This window comes from Argentina silus, assembly GCF_951799395.1.
Source record: "Argentina silus genome assembly, chromosome: 1".
In the NCBI taxonomy this organism is placed as follows: domain Eukaryota; kingdom Metazoa; phylum Chordata; class Actinopteri; order Argentiniformes; family Argentinidae; genus Argentina; species Argentina silus.
Genome location: NC_139655.1, coordinates 13,237,778 through 13,261,481, shown reverse-complemented (window position 1 = coordinate 13,261,481; position 23,704 = coordinate 13,237,778). Strand labels below are relative to the sequence as shown.

Sequence of the window (23,704 nt, the reverse complement as noted above, 5' to 3'; positions counted from 1 at the left end):
GTGTTGTTGGCAAGTTGACCTGGCTTCAGGGTCTACATTATAAGCTAGATACAGCTCTGTGTTGATACTATAGGTCTTACGCTACATGTGCCTAAGGTTAGGATACGTTAGGTCGTTTTTAAATGCATGTTCATTATTATGTTTAATGTGTACTATGGGATGTTTTACTGAAAACAATAATAACACAATAATATAGAGAGTTGTTTACATAGAGTGTATCAGTCAGTAATCCGTAATTGATGACAACTGTGCAAGCGATCACTGCTCCTGTTTTGACTGGAACTAACCCACAGCATTAAGCCTTTAATATTTATTGTTAATCATCTTTATTTTTCTATGTATGCGTCTTTAATATAATAGCTGTGTAATTACACGTGTCTTAAACCTTCGAAGGAAGTCAGAGGAACGTGGATTTCATGCATCTCGCCGTTTACCTGATAGTTTTAACACTGTATCATATCACAGAGTCCCTTTTGAACTGCCTACACATTACTTAAAATTGCGAATGAAAACATGAGGAGGACCATTATCAGAGACCTCTCTGAACTGAGTAAGCTCCAAACCAGCAGAGCTCTAAACGTTTTTTTGGACCTACAGTAGAAGCACTGTGGAACTCTGCAGAGAAACTTGAGGAGCAAAGAGAAGATGGTCACCCTGTGACAGAATTCAACCCCAGAAGATCGCCCAGACTAAGGATACCCTCCAACAGTCTGCAGCCATGAGTCTCCGCCAGCCCACATCTACACTGGACAGGTAGGCATGGAGAGTGTTTTACATGGCAACAAAAAGGGTTCTCCTCGGGGAGCTGAAGAACACTTACTTTTTGGTTCCAGTTGGAACCTTTTATCTGAGAGTGTTTGTTATGTTAACTGTTGTTTCTCTCTGCTATTACTTGTTTGACATTGAAGTTAATTTATATTATAGGCCTCAGTATCACCATTCATTCATTGATTTTTGATGTAGATCAATAATTTCTTTTGCACAGTACTGTACATCCCTGTGGCTCGTTGTCAACTGTGCCTGTTCACTGTGTTTGTCTGTATGTATGTATGTCTGTCTGTTTGTCTTGATCATATATTCCTCTCCTCTGTCTCCCTCTTCCCACTTTCACTTTTCCTGTCTGTGCATCTACTTCCTGTGTCTTTGTCATGTGACAGTGGGGCAGCCATTAAGAAACCCTCCCACCTGTCCAGGTAGGATGGCTGTCCAGTGAGTCAGAGCCGTTGTCAGCAGTTACTACTTCTGTACTGTAGACATGTTCGTGTCACTGATGAAAGGTTGCACAGATAAATATAACTGTACGCCTTGATGCTACAGAGCAGGTTTTGGGGTCATTTTTAGCCTTGCTGTTGTGATCTTCTTGAACCTCTATCTTGTCTTGATCTCTCAGTGCTTCTCTACTTTTACTTTCATTCTTTGCTCTTAATGTCTTTTTTTCTCTCTTTCTCTGTCTATGTTTCCCCTCTGTTATACTTCTCTTTCTCACGCCACCCTTTCAGCCCTTTCGCTGCTTGGTGAGTTTTCACACTGTGCTCCTTGAGTTGATTGATGAGCTACACCCAATGATGACGAGATTATTGCACTTCACTTCCCACTCTCTCTCCTCCAAGCTCCAGCACTCTCATCTATCTTCCCTGGTCTCCTTTCCTCCCTCTATCCCTACAGCTCTGTCCCATACCACTCCTCCCTACACTCTCTTTCCTGCTCCATGGCCTCTTGTTTCCCCTCTCCTTTCTTTCTTCTCCTCCTCCACACTCTCTCTCTATTCTCCTCTCCTCCTCACTCCCCGTCCTTACCCCTGTGGGTATCTCTCCCATTATAACCAGCTCCACAGTCATCCTTAATCCCTCCACAGTGCTATTTCTGTGTCTCACGCTAGTCTTGTCCCTCTCCCGCAGGTTAAGCAGCCTGACGATAGGAGACTCGGAGCGTAAGAACTCAGGCGGCCAGCAGAGGGAGTCTGTGGCTGAAGTCCCCACTGAGAGCACAGGTAAATGCTGCTGCTGTATCATACATGGGGATTCAGTTCATGGTACTGTTAGCATGGTCTCTGACTTCCTCTGTCTTTATCTCCATTGCTCTGTTCACTCTCTCTCTCACTCTCTCTCTCTTGCTCTGCTCCGCTCCCCCCCTCCCCCCCACTCTCCCCCATCTCTCTCCCCCACACCCCCCACATCCTCTCTTTCTCTCTCTCCTCCTTTATCCATACAGGGCTTGTTCAGAGATGTGTGGTTGTGCAGAAGGACCAGCTGGGTTTCGGCTTCACTGTGTGTGGAGAGAGGATCAAGCTGGTGCAGAATGTTCGACCAGGTCAGACACACACACACACACGTCTACACATGTCCTCTGTGATAGTTGTGTGTGAACACTCCATGATATCTGTCTGTCCTATGCTTCATGCAGGTGGAGCAGCAGTCAAGGCAGGAGTTCACGAGGGGGACCGAATCATAAAGGTTATTATTACCTGTTTGTTTTTACTTTAAAGCCCCCTGTGATAAGATAACAAAGTTTGCAGAGTGTGTACTGCACCTCTCTATTGCTTCCTTCTCTTGTAATCCTTCTCTCCATCTCTCTCTCAGGTCAATGGCTCGCTAGTGTCGTCTATGTCCCATCAGGAGGTGGTGAAGCTCATCAAGTGTGAGTAGCACTGACTAATATGATGATGTTTTTCTTTTTCTTTGTTTTATATAATTGTATTCATTCATATGATGATGATGATGATTATTACTATCCTTCGAGGTGTTGCTACTGCTTCTCTATATGGAGGTACTATTACTTGACAGTAATTTCCATTAGTTTGTTTCCATTTGTTGAATCATCTGAATCATGAATCATCTCTTCCTCCTTCCAGCTGGGACGTTTGTTGCCCTGACCCTTCAAGGACCACCTCCCTCAGCAGTTGCCCTCCCCCTACAGCCACTCCCCACGGACCTCCTGCCCAATCAAAGGACGTCGCTGGGTGGTGAAGCCCCGCCTCCGCCACCTCCACCCCTGCCCCCTGGTCTGACCAGCACCCCCTCCCAAAGAATCACTGGACCCAAACCACTACAGGTGAACTAGCACACTTACACATCACACACCTGGGGTCTGAAGTCTGCGACTTGTTGACCCCACCAGACACTGGGTATGTTCTCTGGTGATGCCAGGTCTGTACCACAGCCATCTTTAGTTGTTTGTTTTAAGGTCTTTTTGCCTAAAATCTTATCAGGAAATGAAATGTTCAATGTTCAATCGGCTTTAAATCTGAAGATTGTCAAGACCTTTCCACTTTTTGGCCCTGAAAAACTCCCTATTTGCTATGGCAGAATGTTTTGGGTCATTTCCTTACTCTATGATGAAGCGCTGTCCAATGAATTTGGAGGCATTTGCTTGCACTTGAGCAGACAAGATGTTTCTGTGCACTTCGGAATACATACAAATATTAATTAAGACAAGTTAGCACATTCTAGTGGCAGCTATACATGCCCAAACCTAACACCCCCTGCACCATGTTTCACATATGAGGTGGTATGCTGTAAATGTTGGGAAGATCCTTTTTTCTCCAAACTTTCCTCTTGCAATCATCCTGGTACATGATAATATTATTCTTATCTGTCCGCAAGACTTTTTTTCCAGCTCTCTGCAGGCTTTTTAAAGTGCTTTTTAGCTAACTGTAACCTGACCATCCTTTTTGAGGATAACTAGTGGTCTGCACCTTGTAGTGAAGCGTCTGTAGCTTGGCTGGTGACGTATTCTGATAGATGGTATCTATCTCCTGGAGAGTGTCCCTGATCTATAGAACAGTGGGGGTTTTCTTCATTATGATGAGCATTCTTTGGTCATCCACTGTAGAAGTCCTACCAGCTCACCAGTGCTTTTTTTTTCTTTTTGATGTTCCAAACTGTTGAGCCTAAGGTTTTGGCTATGTTGCTGATAGATTTTTTCTGATTTTCAGCCTAATAATGCCTCCCTTAACTTTCATTGACACCTTTTTGGTAAACTCCAAAGGCAAATACAAAGCCTAGAATCATTACTAGACATTGACAGCTCTCTTATGCCTGTAGAAAGATGTGATGGAAAACACTGGACTTACCAGAAACACCTGTCAAGCCAATTGTCCCATTACTTTTGGGTACCCTAAAATAGTGTTGTGGTTTCTGAATGGTGAAACCAATATGTACAGATATACCGTCAAATAAAAGCTGAGAATCTCTACTTTAACCTAATAGTAATTTTTGATTTAAAGAGTGTAGAGCCAAAAGAAGAAAAAATGCTTCACTATCCCATTACTTACACAGGGCATTGTATTTAACCTTTATCTAGCCAGGTAAGTTTATATTTTACAGCGGTGACCTGGTTACTGTAATGTAATTAATACAAGTTGTATTATCAACTACAATCAGTTGACTAACAAAGTGTGTGTGTATTTGTCTGTGTCAGGACCCAGAGGTACAGAAACACGCCACTCAGATCCTCAGGAACATGTTGCAACAGGGAGAAGCTGAACTCCAGGTAACAGCACACAGAATGTTCTATACGTGGCCAAACTTAGTGTGTCCCAAAAATGATACACTGATTAGACACCTTTTACATTACCTTACATTTTGGTGCTTATTTTTTTTTACATAACCTATCCAATTAACTTTACCAATTAGTGTTAGGCTTTTCTGTCACTGACCAATCAGCATCTCTGACAGTAACTTTAACCAACCTGCAGGACTTGATGGAGGAGCTGTCACGGAACCCGTCCCCGTCACTGGAGGAGCGAATCGAAAGTGCCAAGAGGCGGGCTCACCAAGTCAGGGTTAAGATTCAGCAAGAACTGGTGAGATGCCTGTGTCCATGACAACAAACCCCTAATTTCACTCAACTAGATCTGTCATTATCAAGGTGTCATTTCTTTGGTTGTTTCTCTCTCTTTCAAGGATGGAACTCGATCTGAAGCTGTGACCAACTATCTTATAGCAGGAGAAGGTTGGTGTTGGATAATGTCCGTCTGTGTCTTTACAAGTTGTGTGTGAATAAGCTTGTTCCACTTCTTGGATGTGGTATATGCGTACTTTAAATTGCAATAATTACTCTTCATGTTTTGACAGGTCGACTGTCAGTGGACTCAAGTGAAGGAGATTTCGAGGTAAGGAATGCTAGCATTCATCTTTGAAAGACTGATGAGAGAATGAGAGAGAGAGAGAGATGCTCCTTCTCACCCCACCCCCCCTCCTCCCTAGGCCTGTGAGAGCCCCCACTCCTCCTCCCCCTCCTCCTCCTCCTTCAGGACCCCCCAACACAGAAGACAGGGCTCAGATACACACACCTTCTCCGACTCGGTGAGGCAAACACACATGCACACACACAGTCACACATACACAAATACACAAATATTTATTGCATTACAAAAACACAAATCTTCAAAACATGCCACAAACATACCCATGTTCTATTTTTCACACAAATTCTTGACACATCAAGCTTGTTTATGACATCGTTATTGTGTCTATTTTGGGAAGGGTGGGAAGGCTCAGATCATCGGCCCTGAGGAAGAGGAGGAAGAAGAGGACAGCTATACACTCAATGAGGTGAGAGACTGATAACCTTCATCAGTAAACAGGAACATCACTTTGATCAGCTTGCATCCTGCATCACACACATGCATATTCTAGTACTGTGTCAATACTGAGAAAGATAAAAAGCTTTAAACAAATACATCTACTAACACCACCACTCTCTCCTTCTCCTTCTCTCCTCTCTCTCCTCTTCCCTCTCTCTCTCTCTCTCTCTCCCTCCCTCAGATGGACGGTCCGTTTCAGGACATTGAGCTGCTTAAATCTCGACCGGCCCACATGACCGTGTTCATGAGATACGTCTTCAGCCAGCTGCTGGACCCCAACCCACTGGTCAGTCTTCTGATTTACAACTGAACCTCTTCATTACGTCTTATACTTCTTATGAAAAACTACTACCTGGTACAAGGGACCGCTAGATCAATTTGGGTCCTAACTATGTCTCAATTTGTGTATGACCACCAAGCTGATACACAACATTGCACTACTCTTCTCTACTCTACTGTACACGACACAACACGACAATACACTACACTACACTGAACTACACTACACCATACTACAACACACTACTACACGACACTACAGTACACCACACCATACTACAACACACTACTACACTACACCATACTACAACACACTACTACACTAGGTTACACCATACTACAACACACTACTACACTACACCATACTACACCACACTTCTACACTACAACACACTACACTTGGTTACACCATACTACACCATACTACAACACACTACTACACTACACTTGGCTACACCACACCACACAACACTGTGCTGTATGTGGCAGCTCACCTGGTTGTTTGTGTCTCTGTGTGACAGCTGTTCTACCTGTCTGTGGAGGCCTACCTGGGCTCCAGCCCTAAAGACGCCCGTGCCCTTGCCCCTCAGATCTGCTCCCACTTCCTGGACCCTGACGCTGTACGTCCTTTCTCACTCGCCTGCTTTTAACTCAACTGTCTGTCTATGAATTAGCACTGTGTCTTCTCGCAAAGATTGGAAAGTAAGATTTCATGTTTAAATGTATGAAAGATTGATCGAAGATGGTTGTTTTTGCAGCCCTTGAAAATCCGAGTGCGCGAGGAGTACCTGACTGACATAGGTAAGCTCCACTTCACTAGATGTTGTTTTATTCAGCTACAGTATATGCCAATGTGTTGTGATTGCAGAAAAAGTGGTCGTTTTTCTAATGCAGTCAGTCGTGTACACAGTGTGCACATTTGATTTCTGTAGTAAGTAAGTATTTGTTATTAAACACCGTGTTGTGATGTTTTCTTCCCCCCACCCTCCCCCCAGAGGGTCGTCTCCATGCCCAGGAGGACATCAGAGGACCTCTCTCTGAGCTGCAGCAGCAGGTGCTGCCAGACATCCATGACCAAATACAGGACTACAGGTACTGTGGCTGGGGATCCAATCAATCATATTGGAATGAATCAGCCTAAATCATATGTTTCTTTTGAATCTGTGTGTGATAGTGTATGTGCAAGCATGTGGATGCGTGTTTGTTTTGCAGAGGCCCCCTCTGTTGTGTGTGACATTATGGTTGTGTGTGTGTGTGTTTGCAGGAACAAGCAGATGATGGGTCTGGGCTCTCTGTTTGGGGAGGGAGACCTGCAGCAGCTGGATGGAGACCCAGCCAAGGAAAAACAGGTGGTGGACAGACAGGTCACTGCCCTCTGGGAGATACTGTGAGTCTAGCACTCTGACTGCTTGTGGCCCTGACTGTTATAGAAAGTCTTACTTTTAACAAATGTACTTATTGTAAGTCACTCTGGATAAGAGCATCTGCTAAATGACTAAAATGTTAGTCCCAGTCTCTGCCTGGTTGATTTAATTAATCAAACAGCTACATAGCAATGCTTTTTTTTACACTGAAAAAAAGTGACTTATTTTCACTGTGGTACGTCACCACCTAGGGGAGTCTAGCCCACATCAGACGGGTCTGAGGTCCTGGCCCTGTGGGAGATACTGAGGTCCCAGTCTCTGCCTGGTTGTCCCAGTATCCACACTAGCTTACCACTAAGAGAGAAGACGTGTGTGTTGTGTGTGTGTTGGTCATGCCTTCTAGATGAGGTACTAGTGTGAATATTGGAATTGTAGTTTATACAGTCTGTACCTATGGGAGTCTATCCCATGTATGTCTGTGTGTTGTGTGACATAATTAGTTGTGTGTGTGTGTGTGTGTGTGTGTGTGTGTGTGTGTGTGTGTGTGAATGGGGACACTACTAATACTCTGCTCTAGTACTATTGCTACCAAACACAGTCGTAAATTCAGATAATTCAATCTGGTGAATCAGGTAACTCAAATACTATGATGGACCCCACCATCAGGCCACTGTGCCGGTTGCTTAGCAATCGGTCAGATGTTGTCGCTAGCTAGGTGGCCAATAAAAGCGTAATTACGTGTGACAGAGGAAGCTGAACGCTCAACCTCTCTCTCCAGCGTATCAAAGGTCATCGTACCCTCGGCAGGTAACCCCAGCCACATGACATTCACACACGCGCAGACCAAACACGCAGACCCGTCACATGACTAGTAGACACACACACACACACACACACACACATACATACATACATATACACGTCTCTGTTGCTTACCCAGGGTTTTATCATCTGGTTGAACTGGATGGAAATAAACCGGAGACAGTTTAAAAGTAATTGTTGTTTTAATGTTTTGCACGAGGAGAGAGAATTGACTGTTGTTTTTCTCTTTCTGTTTCTGTTGCAGCTCCAAGCATGAGGAAGACAGAAGGTAAGGGAGCGTCTCGTGTGTGGTGTTGAAGGATGATACTGCTAGTGTGTGCTTGTGTAGAGATGGCTTTCTCATTCTCACTCTCTCTCTCTCTCTCTCTCTCTTCTATCTCCCCCCCTTTCTCTCCCTTTTCTTTCTCACTCTCCTTCTGTTGTCATCGTTGTCCCCCCCCTCTCTCTCTCTCTCTCACTCTCTCACTCCCTCAGTTCCCCTCTGGCCTCTGCGGTCCTGCTGTACCTCCGTCATTCAGGCATCAAGCTGAGGGACTCCAGGGTGTTCCCTGGCCTCACCACTGAGAAGGAGAAGTGGCTGGCCTTCTTCCCCAAGACCAAGAAGGTACTGTTGGAGGACCCTTCTCTCTAGCACAGTCACAGTCATAGCTGGTATTATATTTGCCTCAAAAGGCTCTTACCTGAATCCTTAGTATATGAATATAGGAGGGGGAGACCATTCTCCATCGAGCTCAGTCATTGAGATATGTTATTTGTTTATTGGTCTCACCATGCCCTGGTCATACTTGTTTGTTGAAATTCTCAATGTCCACGTTGGATTAAGATTGTTAGATTTTCACCACAGAGCTTTCTTAGTGATACGTGTTTCCATAATGTGTACACTACGAGCAGAAAATGATATGCTAGCTATTGCTTGACAAAGGTTATGTTTCATTATTACATTATATATCGATATTGGTTTTCTCTGCTTTGCATTTGCTATGGCATGAAGTATGTAGTTCTGGCCATAGAAATAGAATAATTCATTCACTCATTTTACAGTGCCTATAGAAAGTCATCTTTTGTCATACAGCCTGAAATCAAAATCAAACTTTTTCCAGCTTTATGTACAAATTTTGCCATACAACATCAAACTAATGGAAAAAAAAAGGCGACAGTTGTGAAAATGTATAAAAAATGAAAAACAAGAATAACAGGGTTGGAAAAGTCATCAGTCCCCTGATTTAATACTTTGTAGAGCCACCTTTTGCTGCAATTACAGCCATCAATCTGTTTGGATATGTCTCTACTAGCTTTGCACACCTAGATTGGAGAATATTTGCCCATTCTTCCTTGCAGAATTGTTCGAGTTCAGTCAAATTCTGTGGTGAGCGGCGATGGACTGCTCTCTTCAAGTCCATCCACAGATTTTCTATCGGATTTAAGTCAGGGCTCTGACTTGGCCACTCAAGGACATTCACCTTTCTATCCTTAAGCCACTGCGTTCTTTTGGCAGTATGTTTAGGATCGTTGTCGTGTTGGAAGGTGAATGACCTGCCCATCTTCAGCTGTCTAGCAGAGGGACGCAGGTTGTCCTCAAGAATTTGGGTGTACTTGGCAGCATCCATTTTCCCTTCAATCCTGACCAATTGCCCAGTCCCCGCTGAAGAGAAACATCCCCACAACATAATGTTGCCACCACCATGCTTCACAGTAGGTATGGTGTGTTTTGGGTGGTGTGCTGTGTTTGGTTTTCGCCAAACATAGCGCTTGGATTTCACTCCAAAAAGTTCAATCTTAGTCTTGTCTGACCATAAAACCTTTTTCCACATGGCAACAGAATCTTCCAGGTGTGTTTTTGCATAGCACAAACGAGACTGAGTGTGGCACCTTTTCAGAAAAGGCTTCTTTCTTGCTACCCTGCCATACAGGCCAGCTTTGTGTAAAGCTTGTGAGATTGTTGTCACATGCACAGACAGACCAGTCCCAGCCATAAAGACTTGTAAGTCCTTCAAAGTTGCCTTTGGCCTCTTGGTAGCTTCTCTGATCAATGTCCTCCTGGCTCGGTCATCCAGTTTGGACGGACGGCCTGATCTAGGCAAGGTGTTGGTGGTGCCATACGCCTTCCACTTTTTAATGATGCTCTGAACGGTACTCAGAGGGATAGCTAAAGCCTTCGAAATCTTTTTGTAGCCTTCACCTAACTTGTGCCTTCCTACAACTTTATCCCGGAGGCCTTTTGAAAGTACTTTTCCAACCATGCACTTCTAGTAGTGGAATCCTCAAGAAACAGCTGGTTTTATTCTGAAGTAATCAAAACCACTACAATTGATGTCAGGTGGGGGCAATTAGCCTGGTGTTTGATCTGGAAGTTGATTGGTTGCACCTGAGCAAGTTTATAATGGTATACTCTAAGGGGCTGATCACTTAACCAAACCAGGTATTTCACTAATTAATTTTTAATAATTGTCCAGAATTTTTAAAATGTTTATTTTCACTTTGATGATGAGGGTTATAATGTGTACATACAGCTCAAAAAAGTTAGATTTGATTTATTTTAATTTCCAGGGTGTAATGTAACAAAAGGTAAAGATTTCACAGGGTATGATGACTTTCTATAGGCACTGTATGTCTATAGTTCTGTGGCAGTGTTGGGACCCACACCAATTGATGGACTGTGTTATTGCTTGGTCCTACAGCTCAGTAGCACAAAGAAAGAGAAAGATGGAGAGGACAAGAAGAGAAACCCCATCCTGAAATACATCGGCAAGCCTAGGAGCACCTCGCAGTCCAGTAAATACACACACACACACACACACACACAATTTATGTTCTCATCTAGCAGTATGATTTGGTTACCATGATGTCCTCTTTTGTTTTCACCCTGATTTGAGATATTGATTTGAGATGCTCTCACGCTTGTCCGTTGTTCTGATTTCATCGTTTCATTGCGTTAATTTTATTTTCCCAGCGTTCCATGTCCCGTTGTCTCCTACAGAAGGTATATTTATTGTCTCTTTTTCTCCCTTTTTATCCTCATGATCACTTCCTACCAGCTCACCACAGTATTTATGTATTCTTTATCATACTCTCTTAGTTTACTTCTGTTATTCATGTTGTCTTCAACACCTTCTCTGTTAACATGCCGTGTGTGTGTGTGTGTGTGTGTGTGTGTGTGTGTGTGTGTGTGTGTGTGTGTGTGTGTGTGTGTGTGTGTGTGTGTGTGTGTGTGTGTGTGTGTGTGTGTGTGTGTGTGTGTGTGTGTGTGTGTGTGTGTGTGTGTGTCCTGTCCTGTCTCGTCTCTCCAGTCCGCCCAGGCAGTGTGAGGAACATCATCCAGCAGTTTGAGAACCACACTGAGACGGAGGAGGGGGCCGAGGGAGACCCTCAGAGACTCTCCTCCAGCAGCCTGGGAGAGGACAGCATGGACAGGTGTGTGTGTGTGTGTGTGTACAGTACATTATTATACTGTATGTACTGCTAAAAATTGTGTGTATGTTAATCTACTATTTTTCTCTCTCTCTCAGTCCTACGATCTCTGTGCGTCTGGCTCGTAGTGAGTCTTTGAAGGCGCAGGGGGAGGGACGGCGGAGGGGTGTGGCATCAGGGGTGGAGACTGTCCCTCGCTCCCGTAGCGATGTTGACATGGAGGACTGTGGGGAGGAGAGGGAGGGGCCAGGGCTCAGACCACTTCACCACAGCACCTCCTCCTCAGCCTCCAGCAGTTCTGCACGGTGAGACACACACACACACACACACACACACACAAACACACCACCCCTTAAACCTGAAAACACACTTGGAGCCCAGCTAAGCATCAGCATCATAGCAAATTGTTGAATAAACATTATGCATATATTTTACATTTTTAAAATCAATGTATTATTTTTCCCTCATCTTCAGGTCGTTAGAAAACCCCACACCCCCATACACCCCTCGGTCTAGACGCAGGTGAGTCCACAACCAATACAACCTTACAGAGCTGGTGACGCTGTGTCTATAGACCTTTGTGTATATGAAATATCTTCTGTGCGTGTGTGTGTAGGAGTGTGGAGTCCCCCGTGGCCCTGCTGCCTGACGCCCCAGCTCTAGAGGAGGATGTAGTGGACGGTCAGAACTGGCAGGAGACAGTCGCTCCTCAGGTCCTGGCTACACTATGCCCCAGAGAGGTGGACCGACAGGCTGTCATCTACGGTAACTACAGGACTTAAGTATAATAACAATAATACATTAAATAACAGAGATTGACTTTATTTTGGAACGTTTAGGCGCAGTTACATGAAAGCATTATGCAACACTTATTTCCAATTTACTAATTTCAAATGAGAGTATTTTATTCACTCTCTCTCACTCTCTCTATTGCTCTCTCTCTCCCTTCCCCCATCTCTCTCCCCCTCTTTCAGAGTTGTTGACTACGGAGTCATCCCACCTGCGGACTCTCAGAGTGCTGGACCAGGTGTTCTTCCAGAAGATGAGATGTGTGCTGAGCTCAGACGAACTGGCCTGCATCTTCCCCAACCTGCCCCAAGTTTACGAGCTCCATGGTCAGTGTGTGTGCGTGCATATGCATGCGTGCATGCCACACATGCTTGTGTGTGTTCAGTCAATATGTATTCAAGCTTTGTGTATAGTTGTAAAGAAGTTGTAATACTTTAATGTAAAAGTGTTATCAATGTTGTTTTTGAAGCAATGTTTCAAGATTGTCTTTCTGTGGCAGCCAGCCTCAACTGTGGGTTTGATCAACATTGTTCCAATGTTGTTGTTGCATTGCAGCAAACCTGTGTGAAGCTATGAAGAAGCGAAGAGAATCTCCCATCGTTCAGGGCATCGGAGACATCATGCTGGCGAGGGTGAGTTTAATGCACTGAGTCATCCCTCCATCTCCATCTCTCCCCCTCTCTTTCTCTCTTTCTCTCTCTCAATCTTTGTTGATCTGCCTCTATGTCAGAGGAGGAGTTTTAGCTATCCAGGAGTTTTTATTTTTATTTTTATTGTTTATTTAACATTTATTTTACCAGGGGAGTCCCATTGAGATGACGAGACCTCTTTTTCAAGGGAGCCCTAGCCAAGAAAGCAGCAATACAGTTTAAAACAACATAAAAGCAAACATCTGCAGAGTAACACAACATATAAGCAACATATAAACAAGCAACACCAAGAGCACAAAAGGCAAAGCACACAAGCAGCACACAGGATCCTATGTGTAACAGTAGACACACAAAAGCAACACACAATCAGCATTAAAAGGTACAAAAGCAAGACATGGAACACAACACACAAGGAAAACATTAAAGCACATAAAATACAGAGCATATCAGCAGTAACAATAAACACCTCGCAGAGGCATAAGAAGACGGGGAAACAGGTCTAGTGGAAGCAGTTACAGACTCCTATGGAGTCTGCCTCCAAGCCCTTCACTAGACTTTTGAAAGCCCCGACCGGGATCAGATCCTCAATTTGTAAGTCAGTCTGTAAGTGGTTCCACGCTACAGGGGCGGAAAACCTAAAGGCCTGCTTCCCAAGTTCAGTGTGAAGTAAAAGTGTGTCGCTCAAACGCAAACAGTAATTGCTAGTTTTGAGTGAGATATACCCACCAAGATAAGAGGGGAGCAGTGAAGTTTAAAAGTTAAACGATCCTCAATTAAAATACCTAGATACTTGTATATATATACCTAAGAGTAAAAGAGGGGTTTTAACTGTCTCTCAGTTTGAGGTTACAGTTCTCTTGACCAATCCCACATCAACCCTCAACCGTGCTCCTACCAACTGAGTCAATGCATTGACATCAGGTGTGTGTGTGTGTGTGTGTGTGTGTGTGTGTGTGTGTGTGTGTGTGTGTGTGTGTGTGTGTGTGTGTGTGTGTGTGTGTCTCTGTCTCAGTTTGAGGGTGTGGCAGGAGAGGAGTTTCAGGAGCAGGCGTCCCACCTGTGTAGTCAACAGTCGCAGGCTCTGGAGCTCATCAAGAACAAGCAGCGCAAAGATCCCCGCTTTGCCCATATCATCCAGGTAACACATGCTTGTTCACACACACACACACACGCACACACTATATTGTAGTAGACTGTATTTTCTACATTGAATAGGTTAATTTCACAGTCCATGTCACTGACTAAAATGGATTGATGTGTTGTTTGTAGGAGTGTGAAGCCAGTCCTCACTGTAGGAGACTCCAGCTGAAGGACCTGCTAGTGTCTGAGATGCAGAGACTCACCAAGTACCCTCTACTGCTGGACAACATCATCAAGCACTCTGAGGGTGAGTATGGCACCACACACGCAGGGCTGGCCAATATATCTAGTTTCAACATACGTATTTGTATGCACGAAATGGCCATGTGCTGTATAGTGAGTATCGAGTTTTAGCACATTTTACAACCATTTTGCTTCTGTTGACATACTTTCTGTAATACCTCATAGGCCTATATCAAGATATATATCATGTATCCCCCCCAGAAATATTGAGATATGAATTTTAGGCCATAATCACATAGCCCGACACACACTCATACTCTCATCATTTAGCAACACTAATGCTGGAGTATCTGAAATGCAAGATTAGCTTCTTGTTCAAATACAATTGAATAAACCAACCAGAGAGCCAAATGTTGTTTGATGTCCGAATAGCGTACTGGAAACTATAGTCGGAGCAGCAGTACTTATTGAATATCATATCCCATAGCCATAGTTGTCAGTTTATGGTGGTACCATTATGGTAGACTATGGTAGTTCTGCCTGTTGGGGTATCACTGGGAATAACAACCTCCTGGTCCTACAGCTGCCTCCCCGGACCTCCCGCCTCTACAACAAGCACAGGCATGTTGCCGCGGGATACTGCAGGTTGTCAACGAGGTCGTCAGGGAGACAGAACACAGGCAGCGGCTCAACCAGTATCAGCGAAGGCTTGATCCTGCTCCCCAGTTCAAGGTACTGTCTTACTGTTTTTATCATCCCTTTCAATCTTTTCGTTCTTCATCCTTCCTTTCCAAGCTTTATTTTGACCTCCAATCCAGAGGTGTTGGTGATGCTATGGCGATGATCTGACCTGTGTGTGTCCCTCTGTACATCCAGTATCTGGACCTGACCACCAAGAGAATGATCCACGAGGGCCCTCTCACCTGGAAAGTCAGTAAAGACAAAACCTTAGGTAAGTAAGACTCCCATTACCCATTAGATCAGGCAAACCTCTTTTTGATTGTAAGAGTGCACTACTCATTGCACTACTGCGTATTTGTATTATTTGTATTGTATGCTGCATTGTCAAGGAACCGAGCCCAAGAATGTTACTCCCTTACACTTGTGTATGAGACGTAATAAATAAACTTGAACTTGAGTGGAGGTAGACATATTGCCCATCCACATATCAGAACTTTGATGGTTGTCATATGTGTCTTTAGGCTTTAGGCTCAAAACAAATACAAATAATCAAGACACATTGACTCACAGGACACAATAAATACACACAATATACAAAAAGTATAAAGTGGTGTGTGGTGTACCCAATGTGCAAAAAGTATAAAGTGGTGGTCTTATATTTAGTTTAAAAGAGATATAGCAGCGGGGACAAATTACTTCTCAATTTAGTTGTCAGGGACTGTACACATTAATCAACATGTCCTTGTCAGACATACATTATTCTAGATTGTCATTTCTATGTTCTATGTCTTCTGTGTTCTAACCCTACATTCCTCTCTCCCCTCCCCTCCCCTCCTCTCCTCTCCTCTCCTCTCCTCTCCCAGAGATCCAGGCTCTGCTGCTGTCAGACATGCTGGTGTTTCTCCAGAGAGGTCCAGACGACAGGCTCCTGCTGCGCTGCCCGTCCCGCTGGCTGGGTGGGGGAGGAGGCGGCAGCGGGGACTCCAAGACCTCCTTCAGCCCTGTGGTCCAGCTTGACTCACTCCTGGTCCGCTCTGTGGCCACTGGTAAGACCAAGGGGTCAGGGGTCATGGGGGGGATATGAGAGACTGTATGGATGATCTGGCGGTATGTGGAGGGTGAACACCTGACTGTACTAATAACGCTGCAATATGGAGTGTAATGAGCCCTTGTAGTAACTCAATATAGAATTGTAATGTGTGTTGATGAATCTGATCAAACGATTAGATCTGTGGTTCAGAGGTCCATCTTTATTGATGGTCATGTCTTGTCCTCCACAGACAACAAGGCCCTGTATGTCATCAGCACTACAGAGAGACAGATCTATGAGCTGGTGGCTGGAACATCCTCAGAGAAAAACACGTGAGCATGATCTACATCATCTATATTTATGTAATATAATAATTATTATTATTATTATTATTATTATTATATTATATTATTATATCTATGTACTGTCTAGTGGACAGGTTCCCAGAGAATATGAGCAGACTGTGCCATTATCAACATTATTGCAAGGTAGTACATTTTGAGCACATTTTAAGAAAACGTTATTTTCACAGCTGGAAGGACTTACTTGAAAAGACGATCTCATTGGCTGCTGGTTCCTCGCCTTCAACCAATCACGGATCGACGCCTACTTTGTGAGTGTCCCTAAGTTGACCCATGTCTATCAGTTACCATTGCAAAAGACAAAAAGGACTTGTTCGGTCTAATTGTAAACCATTACGGTAGTCGTAAACAGTGCCGGGTTGACTAGATTTGTAACTCATCTGTCTGTCTCTCAGCTCACCAAGCCTTGGCAACGCCTCCCCTATCTCAACTGGCAGCCGCATCTACCAATCAGGTGAGACATTGTGTTGAGTCAGGAGCCATAATGTTGGTGTGGATTCTAATATGTCCAGGTTAATATTAGTCACTACTAGACTGACAGCTCTCTTTTGCCTGCACAAATAATGTGACTGAACACACCAGACTAACCAAAAACACCTGTCAAGCCAAATGTCCCATTACATTTTACATTTCTAAATGGTGAAACCAACATGTACACAAATACCATAAAATAAAAGCTGAGAATCTATGCTTTAACATCATAGTAATTGTTTGATTTAAAATCCAAACGTTTGGTGTATAGAGACAAAAGAAGAAAAAATGCTTCACTGTCCCATTACTTAGGCAGGGCACTGTATGTTGTGTGAGTCAGGTAATGTATTGTAAACGTTGGTGGACATTATACTCTGATGTTTGTGATATTTCCATAAAATAATGTTTCACCTTCCTCTGACCCACCGTCTTTGTTTCAGACGACTCGCTGACAGAGCGATCAGTTTCCATAGAGACAGACTCCCCTAACGATGACTGCGCGCTCACACCCACCACACCAACGGACCAGTCAGGGTCTTTCCTCTGCAGCGAGGGGCGGACAGTTGGAGTGGCTGAGGCTGCTCTTCAAGATGGTGAGATAGCAGAAGGAATCACTAGCCTCTGTTTTTATACACTGATCCTGCTGCCAACATCACTTATACAGTACTGTTGTTTGTTTCTGTGAACAGTAGACTTCCTCTCTTAGCTAATCTTCTTTATGCGGATGGGAGCAGCAGAGCACAGAACAGATGACCATTGTAAAAGATCCAGTACAGTAGAGGAAATATCTATTCTGTTCCCGCAGTGGAGACGCTTAGGAAACTGATTTTCCGGGATCTGGAGGAGGACGGTTGGAGCCACGATTCGGATGACACGCCTACCAATGAGACAGCCAATGAGAGGAGTCCATTCAATGACAGACAGAGGCCAGATTCCTCAGAGACTCTCCTAAGTGTTAGCCCCAACCAATGGGAGGCTGAGTTAATGGAGGCCCATTCTTCAGAGGCAGAGCAATTCAACAGTGTTCAGGTTGTGAGGAAAGGTAATGAGAGAGACTTACTGTAATCTAATAATGTTGCCGGTATGAGCTGTATGACTGCTTCTCTCTGTGTGGAGGAAGCTTGGTGTCTACTAGGATAAAATCAAGTCACAGTCCACAGGATGAATGTGCCTCATTGTGATTGGTTGAATATGCACTCTTCCTATCTCTCTGCATGTGCACAAATACCTGTGTGATTCCGTTGTTCTGGTGCTCATGCACTTTTTCTCTCTTCTCTATTTCTGTTTCATGATTGTACACTCTTTTTTTCCCCTCACACACACGCACACACTCTGTCTGTCCTCCCACCTCCTTCCCTCACGCAACATATCTACCTCTCATTTACTCAAACTCTCACCAATGACATTTTGCTCTTCTACACACTTTATGCACACACATGTCCACACGCACACGCACACATACACACACACACGCACACACACACACTCTCCTTCACACAAATCTATCCTCTACGCACAGCTGTGGTTGCGGGCTCTCCTTCTATCCCTGATGACATCACTGATGATGTCAACCTCCACTCCAACCAATCATCTGAGCCAACAGGCGAGGCCAGTGTACAGGGTAATAATGCTCTCTTGTAGATAGTCTAGTTTCTCAAAACAAAACAACCTCCATTAGTTCTCTGTGTTGGTCCATAGCCTCATCCTTACCTTAAGGACCTGACCATGAAAAACTCCCAAGTCCATGTTATTGTAGAAAGTATTATTATATTGCAGCAATTATTATTACAGTGAAGGCTGAGTTTTTCTAGGTTTCCCGGTGCCCCACTGTTCATCATGCAGGATTTCATAAAGCTGTAGGCAGTAGTACCCTTTCACCATAGAAGTTAGATGCTAAGTGCAATGCTTTGGACGACCCAACTCTGACGTCACCCCATTGAATAGAAATGAATAAACGTTGGTTAGGTAAGGGTTATGGTTAAGGGAAGTGTCGTCCCAAGGATCCCACTTTGCATCTAGAGTACCCATTAGTATAATTTCACCATAGAGGTTGACCCTCCCCCTTAGCTCTGTTCATTCCCTCTCTGTGTGCCCTATTGTAGGAAACACCTTCTACCTGGTGATGCCTACAGAGCATGGCGAAGGCCAGGTGGACGAGAGCCACACGGACGATGTCACCGACCCCCCGACCCCAACCACTACTGAGTGTCCTGAACTGGAACAGGAAGTGACGTCATCACCCGAACAGCATGAGGAAGAAGGGCAAGCCACTTCTATCCTGTCTACGACTGAACAATCAGAACCTGGGCATCCCAACCAGGAGGAAGGGCTGGGCCAATCACAAACCAGTCATCAGAGTCATGTGATCAAAAACGTGGATGAGATTTTTCACACAATCGAGGGGCTGATGAGCAAGTTGCACCAGCTGAAGGTAAGGCATTTAAGCATACAGTATGTATACACACACAAACACACAGATGTTTAAAATGTAACAGAGTCACACCAGTATTTGCTTTGTATTTATTTGTGCATTCACCTTTACTGACACATTACTGAACTCATTCAGCTGCACACTCAAAAAGCTATTTTTAGAATATAGTGTTCTGTTTACATTATATAATGTTTTGTTAAACCTGGGCTTATCATTTTCTCCCCTTTTATATAACCCTTTCACACCCCCACAGGACATAGAGACTGCCCATCATCAGCTTCTGAAAACACTGAGAGAGCCATCTGTCAATCAGGAGTCAGAAGACTTCCCTCGTAACCCAGCAACCGTCTCCAGAACACCATCTCTGGACACAGCCTCTGGGGATGGTGAGTAAGGGGTCAAGGGGCATAGGGTCAGAAGTCACATAGATCGGTTTCCCATCATTGTGTTGTTTCTGTAGAACGATTTAATTGGATACCAGCCTTCATTAAAAGCATTTTTCAAACATTTCTAAAATTGTGAAATTTCACAGGGATATTGCTATTTACCCCCAAACAACCCCAACAAAGGCAGGTGTTCCTACATTTGTTTTGCTTCCGATTGTTCTGTCATTGACAAGTCCTCCTTTGTTTTAACCGCCACATTCAGGAAAAGAGGTCATCCCAGCAGAGCCACCCAAGATCCAGTCCACAGGATTCTGACATCATCTCAGAGAGTACTTTTAACGGACACACCCCTGCCCCCACCATAGCTGCACACACGCACACACACTGATGGACTGGAACCCCAGCCTTTTCCCCAACTCCCATTACCCCACCCAACTCCCCTTACCCCACCCAAATCCCTAGCATGCACTGGTTGTGTGAGCAGAATCCAGGGAGAGCTGTGAAGTTGTACATGTTGCACTGAGAGACCAGGAATAGAAGCAGGACTGATGACCTTCCCCTGATACCCAAGGATCAGCCCATCACAGGTTTAGAATGACGTCTGACCTCTGAGAAGCCCAGGGACAAGAGGGCAACAATGACGGAAAAAGGACATTGTTGGAACAGTGAAGTAGGGAAAGGGTGTGAGAAAGGTTGTGTAAAGGAGCAACAAGAGGAGAATAGGAATAATCTGAACCTGTGAGGAGTAATTTCATGGATGAAATGTTAAAGGAAAATAAGGTTGGTTTGGTTACATTTGAAGGATAGATTTGTACAGATTGAAAAAGGAGGTGATTAAAGGAAGGAGCAATAAAGTGACAGAAATTGTTGAGTGACGACAACTGAACTGAACAACTGAAGGACCCCAGCACTTTACCCACAATGCATCCTTTTATCATGTGTACATACAGTACTCCACAACGGATTGGTCAGGGACTGGACAAACCACTGGCTCCATTGTGACATTGTGGGCCTATGCAACTGAACCCTAGTTTTGAGCCAAGATGGCCGTCTCTGTCATTGGTTTCTCTTCCATGAAGGCTGAAGGACTGTGTCTATATATTCAGGTTTTTTGCACTGGGCCCTGTAGAAATAATTGGTTGATTCGTTATAAAGGGTAACAATGTAATTCAAGCATCATTTGTCCATATCCACACATCAGAGGAGAAACATGAAGGAAGAGAAGTTTGTTGTCATTCTGGGAATACCAAGATGGCTGACGTGCTATTCAGCATGTCCGGTATCTGTGCAGCTGCTAAGCTAAGGGATGGGTGTCCGTAGCGACATATTGAGCGTTACTACAATGACGCGTCAAGGTAACACTACTGTATTGAATTGCTGTTTATTCTTACGACTCCATACTAAGATATAGAGGGATCACTACAAAGAAAGGAACATGTTCAATGAATACAGATGTCTATCTATTATGTCATAATTTGGTTTCTACGGATACGCTCTTCTGTTTTGTGTATATACTGTGAATCCCCCCCCCAGCCCCCCGTATCCCATCTATACCTTAAATAGTGTTTATGCTATACTGCTGCACCAAACATGAAGGGACTATTCTTTACATGGAGTAGCACACCTTAATGTAGTAAGCAGGATTGCAGTCAATTCAATTTCGATTCAGGAAGTGATTTGGGGGAAAAGCTGAAACATTGAAAACAAATACCCTAGTTGCAGTCATTGAATTGAATTGACTGAATTGAAATTCAACTGAACCCAACCCTGGTAGTAAGACACCCTCTGCACCAGGAGAGGCTGTTGGAGGTAGAAGTCGAAGGACGAGCTCATTATAATGCATGGAATGAAATGCGGAATGTTGATACCATTCCTCATTCCATACCATGCATCACAATGAGCCCGTCTTCTGATTTCTACCTCCATTAGCCTCCCCTGCTCTGCACACATACCTTGTACTTATCAGGAGAAGAGATCTGTAGCTGTAGGTAATCCTCTGTTCAGGTGTGTGATCAGCATATATTACTGTGACACTAAAGCCCAGTGTGTGTTTGGGTGTTGGAGGGGATGCAGTGGTTTAGTTGACCTTAACTTGGCATGGTAGAGAATTCCAGACATTCTTTCTTACTTACTTTCTTATCTTTTATTATGCTTCATCTATCTAGTCATCTCTCTCCTCTGTTCTTTTTTTCCTCTCCTCTTAGAAGCATTTTTTTCACCTCTACGTCTTTCCTTTTTCTACCTCTATTCTTCTTTTCTCTCTCTAGTCTTTTTCATGTCTCTCTTTTATGTCTTCTGTTCGCACCTCGCTGACAAAGAGGTTATAGCAGATCTGTTCCCTTGTAATATGTTGCACAGCAAACTCCTGCACAGTGCAAACTACTGTATGGATACACAGACTTTAATAATCCGCTTCTCTTTTTTTTTCCCTTTTTTTTTCTTGTTCACTCATGTAATATAGAAATCACACTCCTTGTTTTATATGTAATACTTTTTTTTTCTTTTTTCTGTAAAGCCTTAGTCTTTATTATTTTTATTTTATTTTTGTAGATACTATGATAAAAGATGTGTAAATTATTTTCTTTCCCCTGTTTTTAAAAATGGCGAGATTGTTAGCAGTGCACAGAAGGAAAATGAACTCATGTTTCAGATTCATGTGTTTTGTGACATTAAAAACAAACTGGTTTAAAAATCTGTGTCTGGATCTCATACTTACTCGCCTTGACATTGTTTTTGAGATGTTGACTCACAGGTTGACTGTATACAAGCAAACTATTCCAGGTTCAGACATTAGCCAGAACTATGAAATAAAAATTATTGTTTCTCAAGGGCTGTAGGCTTTACACAGTTTCAGTTTTTATTTAATTTCTGTATTTAACCTTTATTTAAGCAGAGATTCACATTGACATTACCCCACAAGCCCTGCATACACAATTACAACATTATAAAACACAATCCAGAAAAGCAATCACATGTTTCAACAAAGAGGTCGTCAATCAATATTTTAAATTGCAGAGCGGCACCAGAACAACCAATTGTAATTTACAAGCTTTCACATCAGATAGTAGCAGAGCCAGTGAAGGGCTTAAAACATAACAAGATACTTGCACTTAATGGTCGAAGTCAGGGTTAGAAGTAGATATCCGCCCATTCAAGGGAACGTGTGTGTATGAGAGTGTCTGGGTGGTAGGGTAGATCATACATTAAAATAATGCGCTTTCCACCTGAATAGACGAGGCACATCAGAATAAGTGTGTTTATGCTGTGTTTAATGTGGCACAGGTGTTTCATTACAAATCAAAGAGGCAAAAGAAATCGCATCCCACGCACTGGTGCGCATGCCCCTCGGCGTGGCGCTCACTGGACCAGTTAATGAGCCCTATCTCTTGGCTGGTCAAATTCCCATAACCGGTCATAGAACTATGATTTGGTTATTCCATGTTGGGGATTGGGGCTGTGACGTTCTAGAACATTTCGAACTTGGAATAGTAATGTATACATATGTTACCAATGTTAAATAGAGGGAGCATTCAAAGATCAATCGCAGTACTAATCTGTGGATGAAAGTAGTTTGGGGAGGATTACGCATCTGTAAAGCTCTTTATTAGGACAAAGTGCAGTTCAGAGACTGTCCACCCTGAGAGGCGAGCAGCTGGTCTGGGGCGCAAGGATTACGCCCTCCTTGCCTCTGAGAAATTGAAGGTGTGAGTCTGGGAACCGAGACAGGGTAGGGAGGGGGGATAGGCAAAGGGATGAGGGGGGGGGGGGGGGTGTAGAGGAGTAAAAAGAGGCGGAGCACCGTTGGGGACTCCGGAGAGAGAGGCCATTGATTTGGAGTTGGCAAGCAGAAAGCAGGGGTTTTGAATGGAGGAAATCCGAATCCATATAGTCGCAGTCCAGAAAGAATAACGGAATAACCGTTTCCGTACGAGGAACCGGACACCGAAAGAGAAAGTGAGTCTGGGCATTGCAAAAAGAGAGAGACCGCACAACGGGATTTGCCCAGGGGGGCGAGCAATTGTCCTGAACCGGCGACGTGTTTGTCGTTAGAGGGACCCCTTGTATGCTACAAGGACAGCAACAGACAACAAATGTCTTGGATTATTTCCTTAGAGCTGCAA

General features: G+C 43.9%; 1 protein-coding gene across 2 annotated transcripts; it reads left to right on the top strand.

Moving 5' to 3' along the window:
- Positions 1–111: 111 nt before the first annotated feature.
- Positions 112–22,269, top strand: arhgef11 (Rho guanine nucleotide exchange factor (GEF) 11). 2 transcript variants are annotated; one of them, XM_083681112.1, is made up of 41 exons: positions 112–753; positions 1,899–1,990; positions 2,212–2,310; positions 2,404–2,453; positions 2,580–2,637; positions 2,852–3,051; positions 4,420–4,491; positions 4,697–4,804; positions 4,905–4,953; positions 5,076–5,113; positions 5,208–5,306; positions 5,487–5,555; positions 5,769–5,873; positions 6,388–6,486; positions 6,625–6,667; positions 6,862–6,958; positions 7,131–7,253; positions 8,297–8,320; positions 8,527–8,656; positions 10,731–10,824; positions 11,003–11,032; positions 11,340–11,463; positions 11,559–11,765; positions 11,935–11,982; positions 12,077–12,225; positions 12,435–12,575; positions 12,805–12,881; positions 13,912–14,037; positions 14,169–14,286; positions 14,806–14,954; positions 15,099–15,174; positions 15,767–15,949; positions 16,184–16,265; positions 16,466–16,546; positions 16,691–16,749; positions 17,207–17,359; positions 17,572–17,808; positions 18,286–18,387; positions 18,869–19,197; positions 19,451–19,583; positions 19,846–22,269. In XM_083681112.1, the coding sequence occupies exons 1-41, from the start codon at positions 719–721 to the stop codon at positions 19,896–19,898; spliced, it is 4,341 nt and encodes a 1,446-aa protein (XP_083537238.1). In that variant the 5' UTR covers positions 112–718; the 3' UTR covers positions 19,899–22,269. The 2 variants fall into 2 exon arrangements, with proteins under 2 accessions (XP_083537238.1, XP_083537239.1); XM_083681113.1 differs by lacking the exon at positions 18,286–18,387.
- The last annotated feature ends 1,435 nt before the right edge of the window (positions 22,270–23,704 follow it).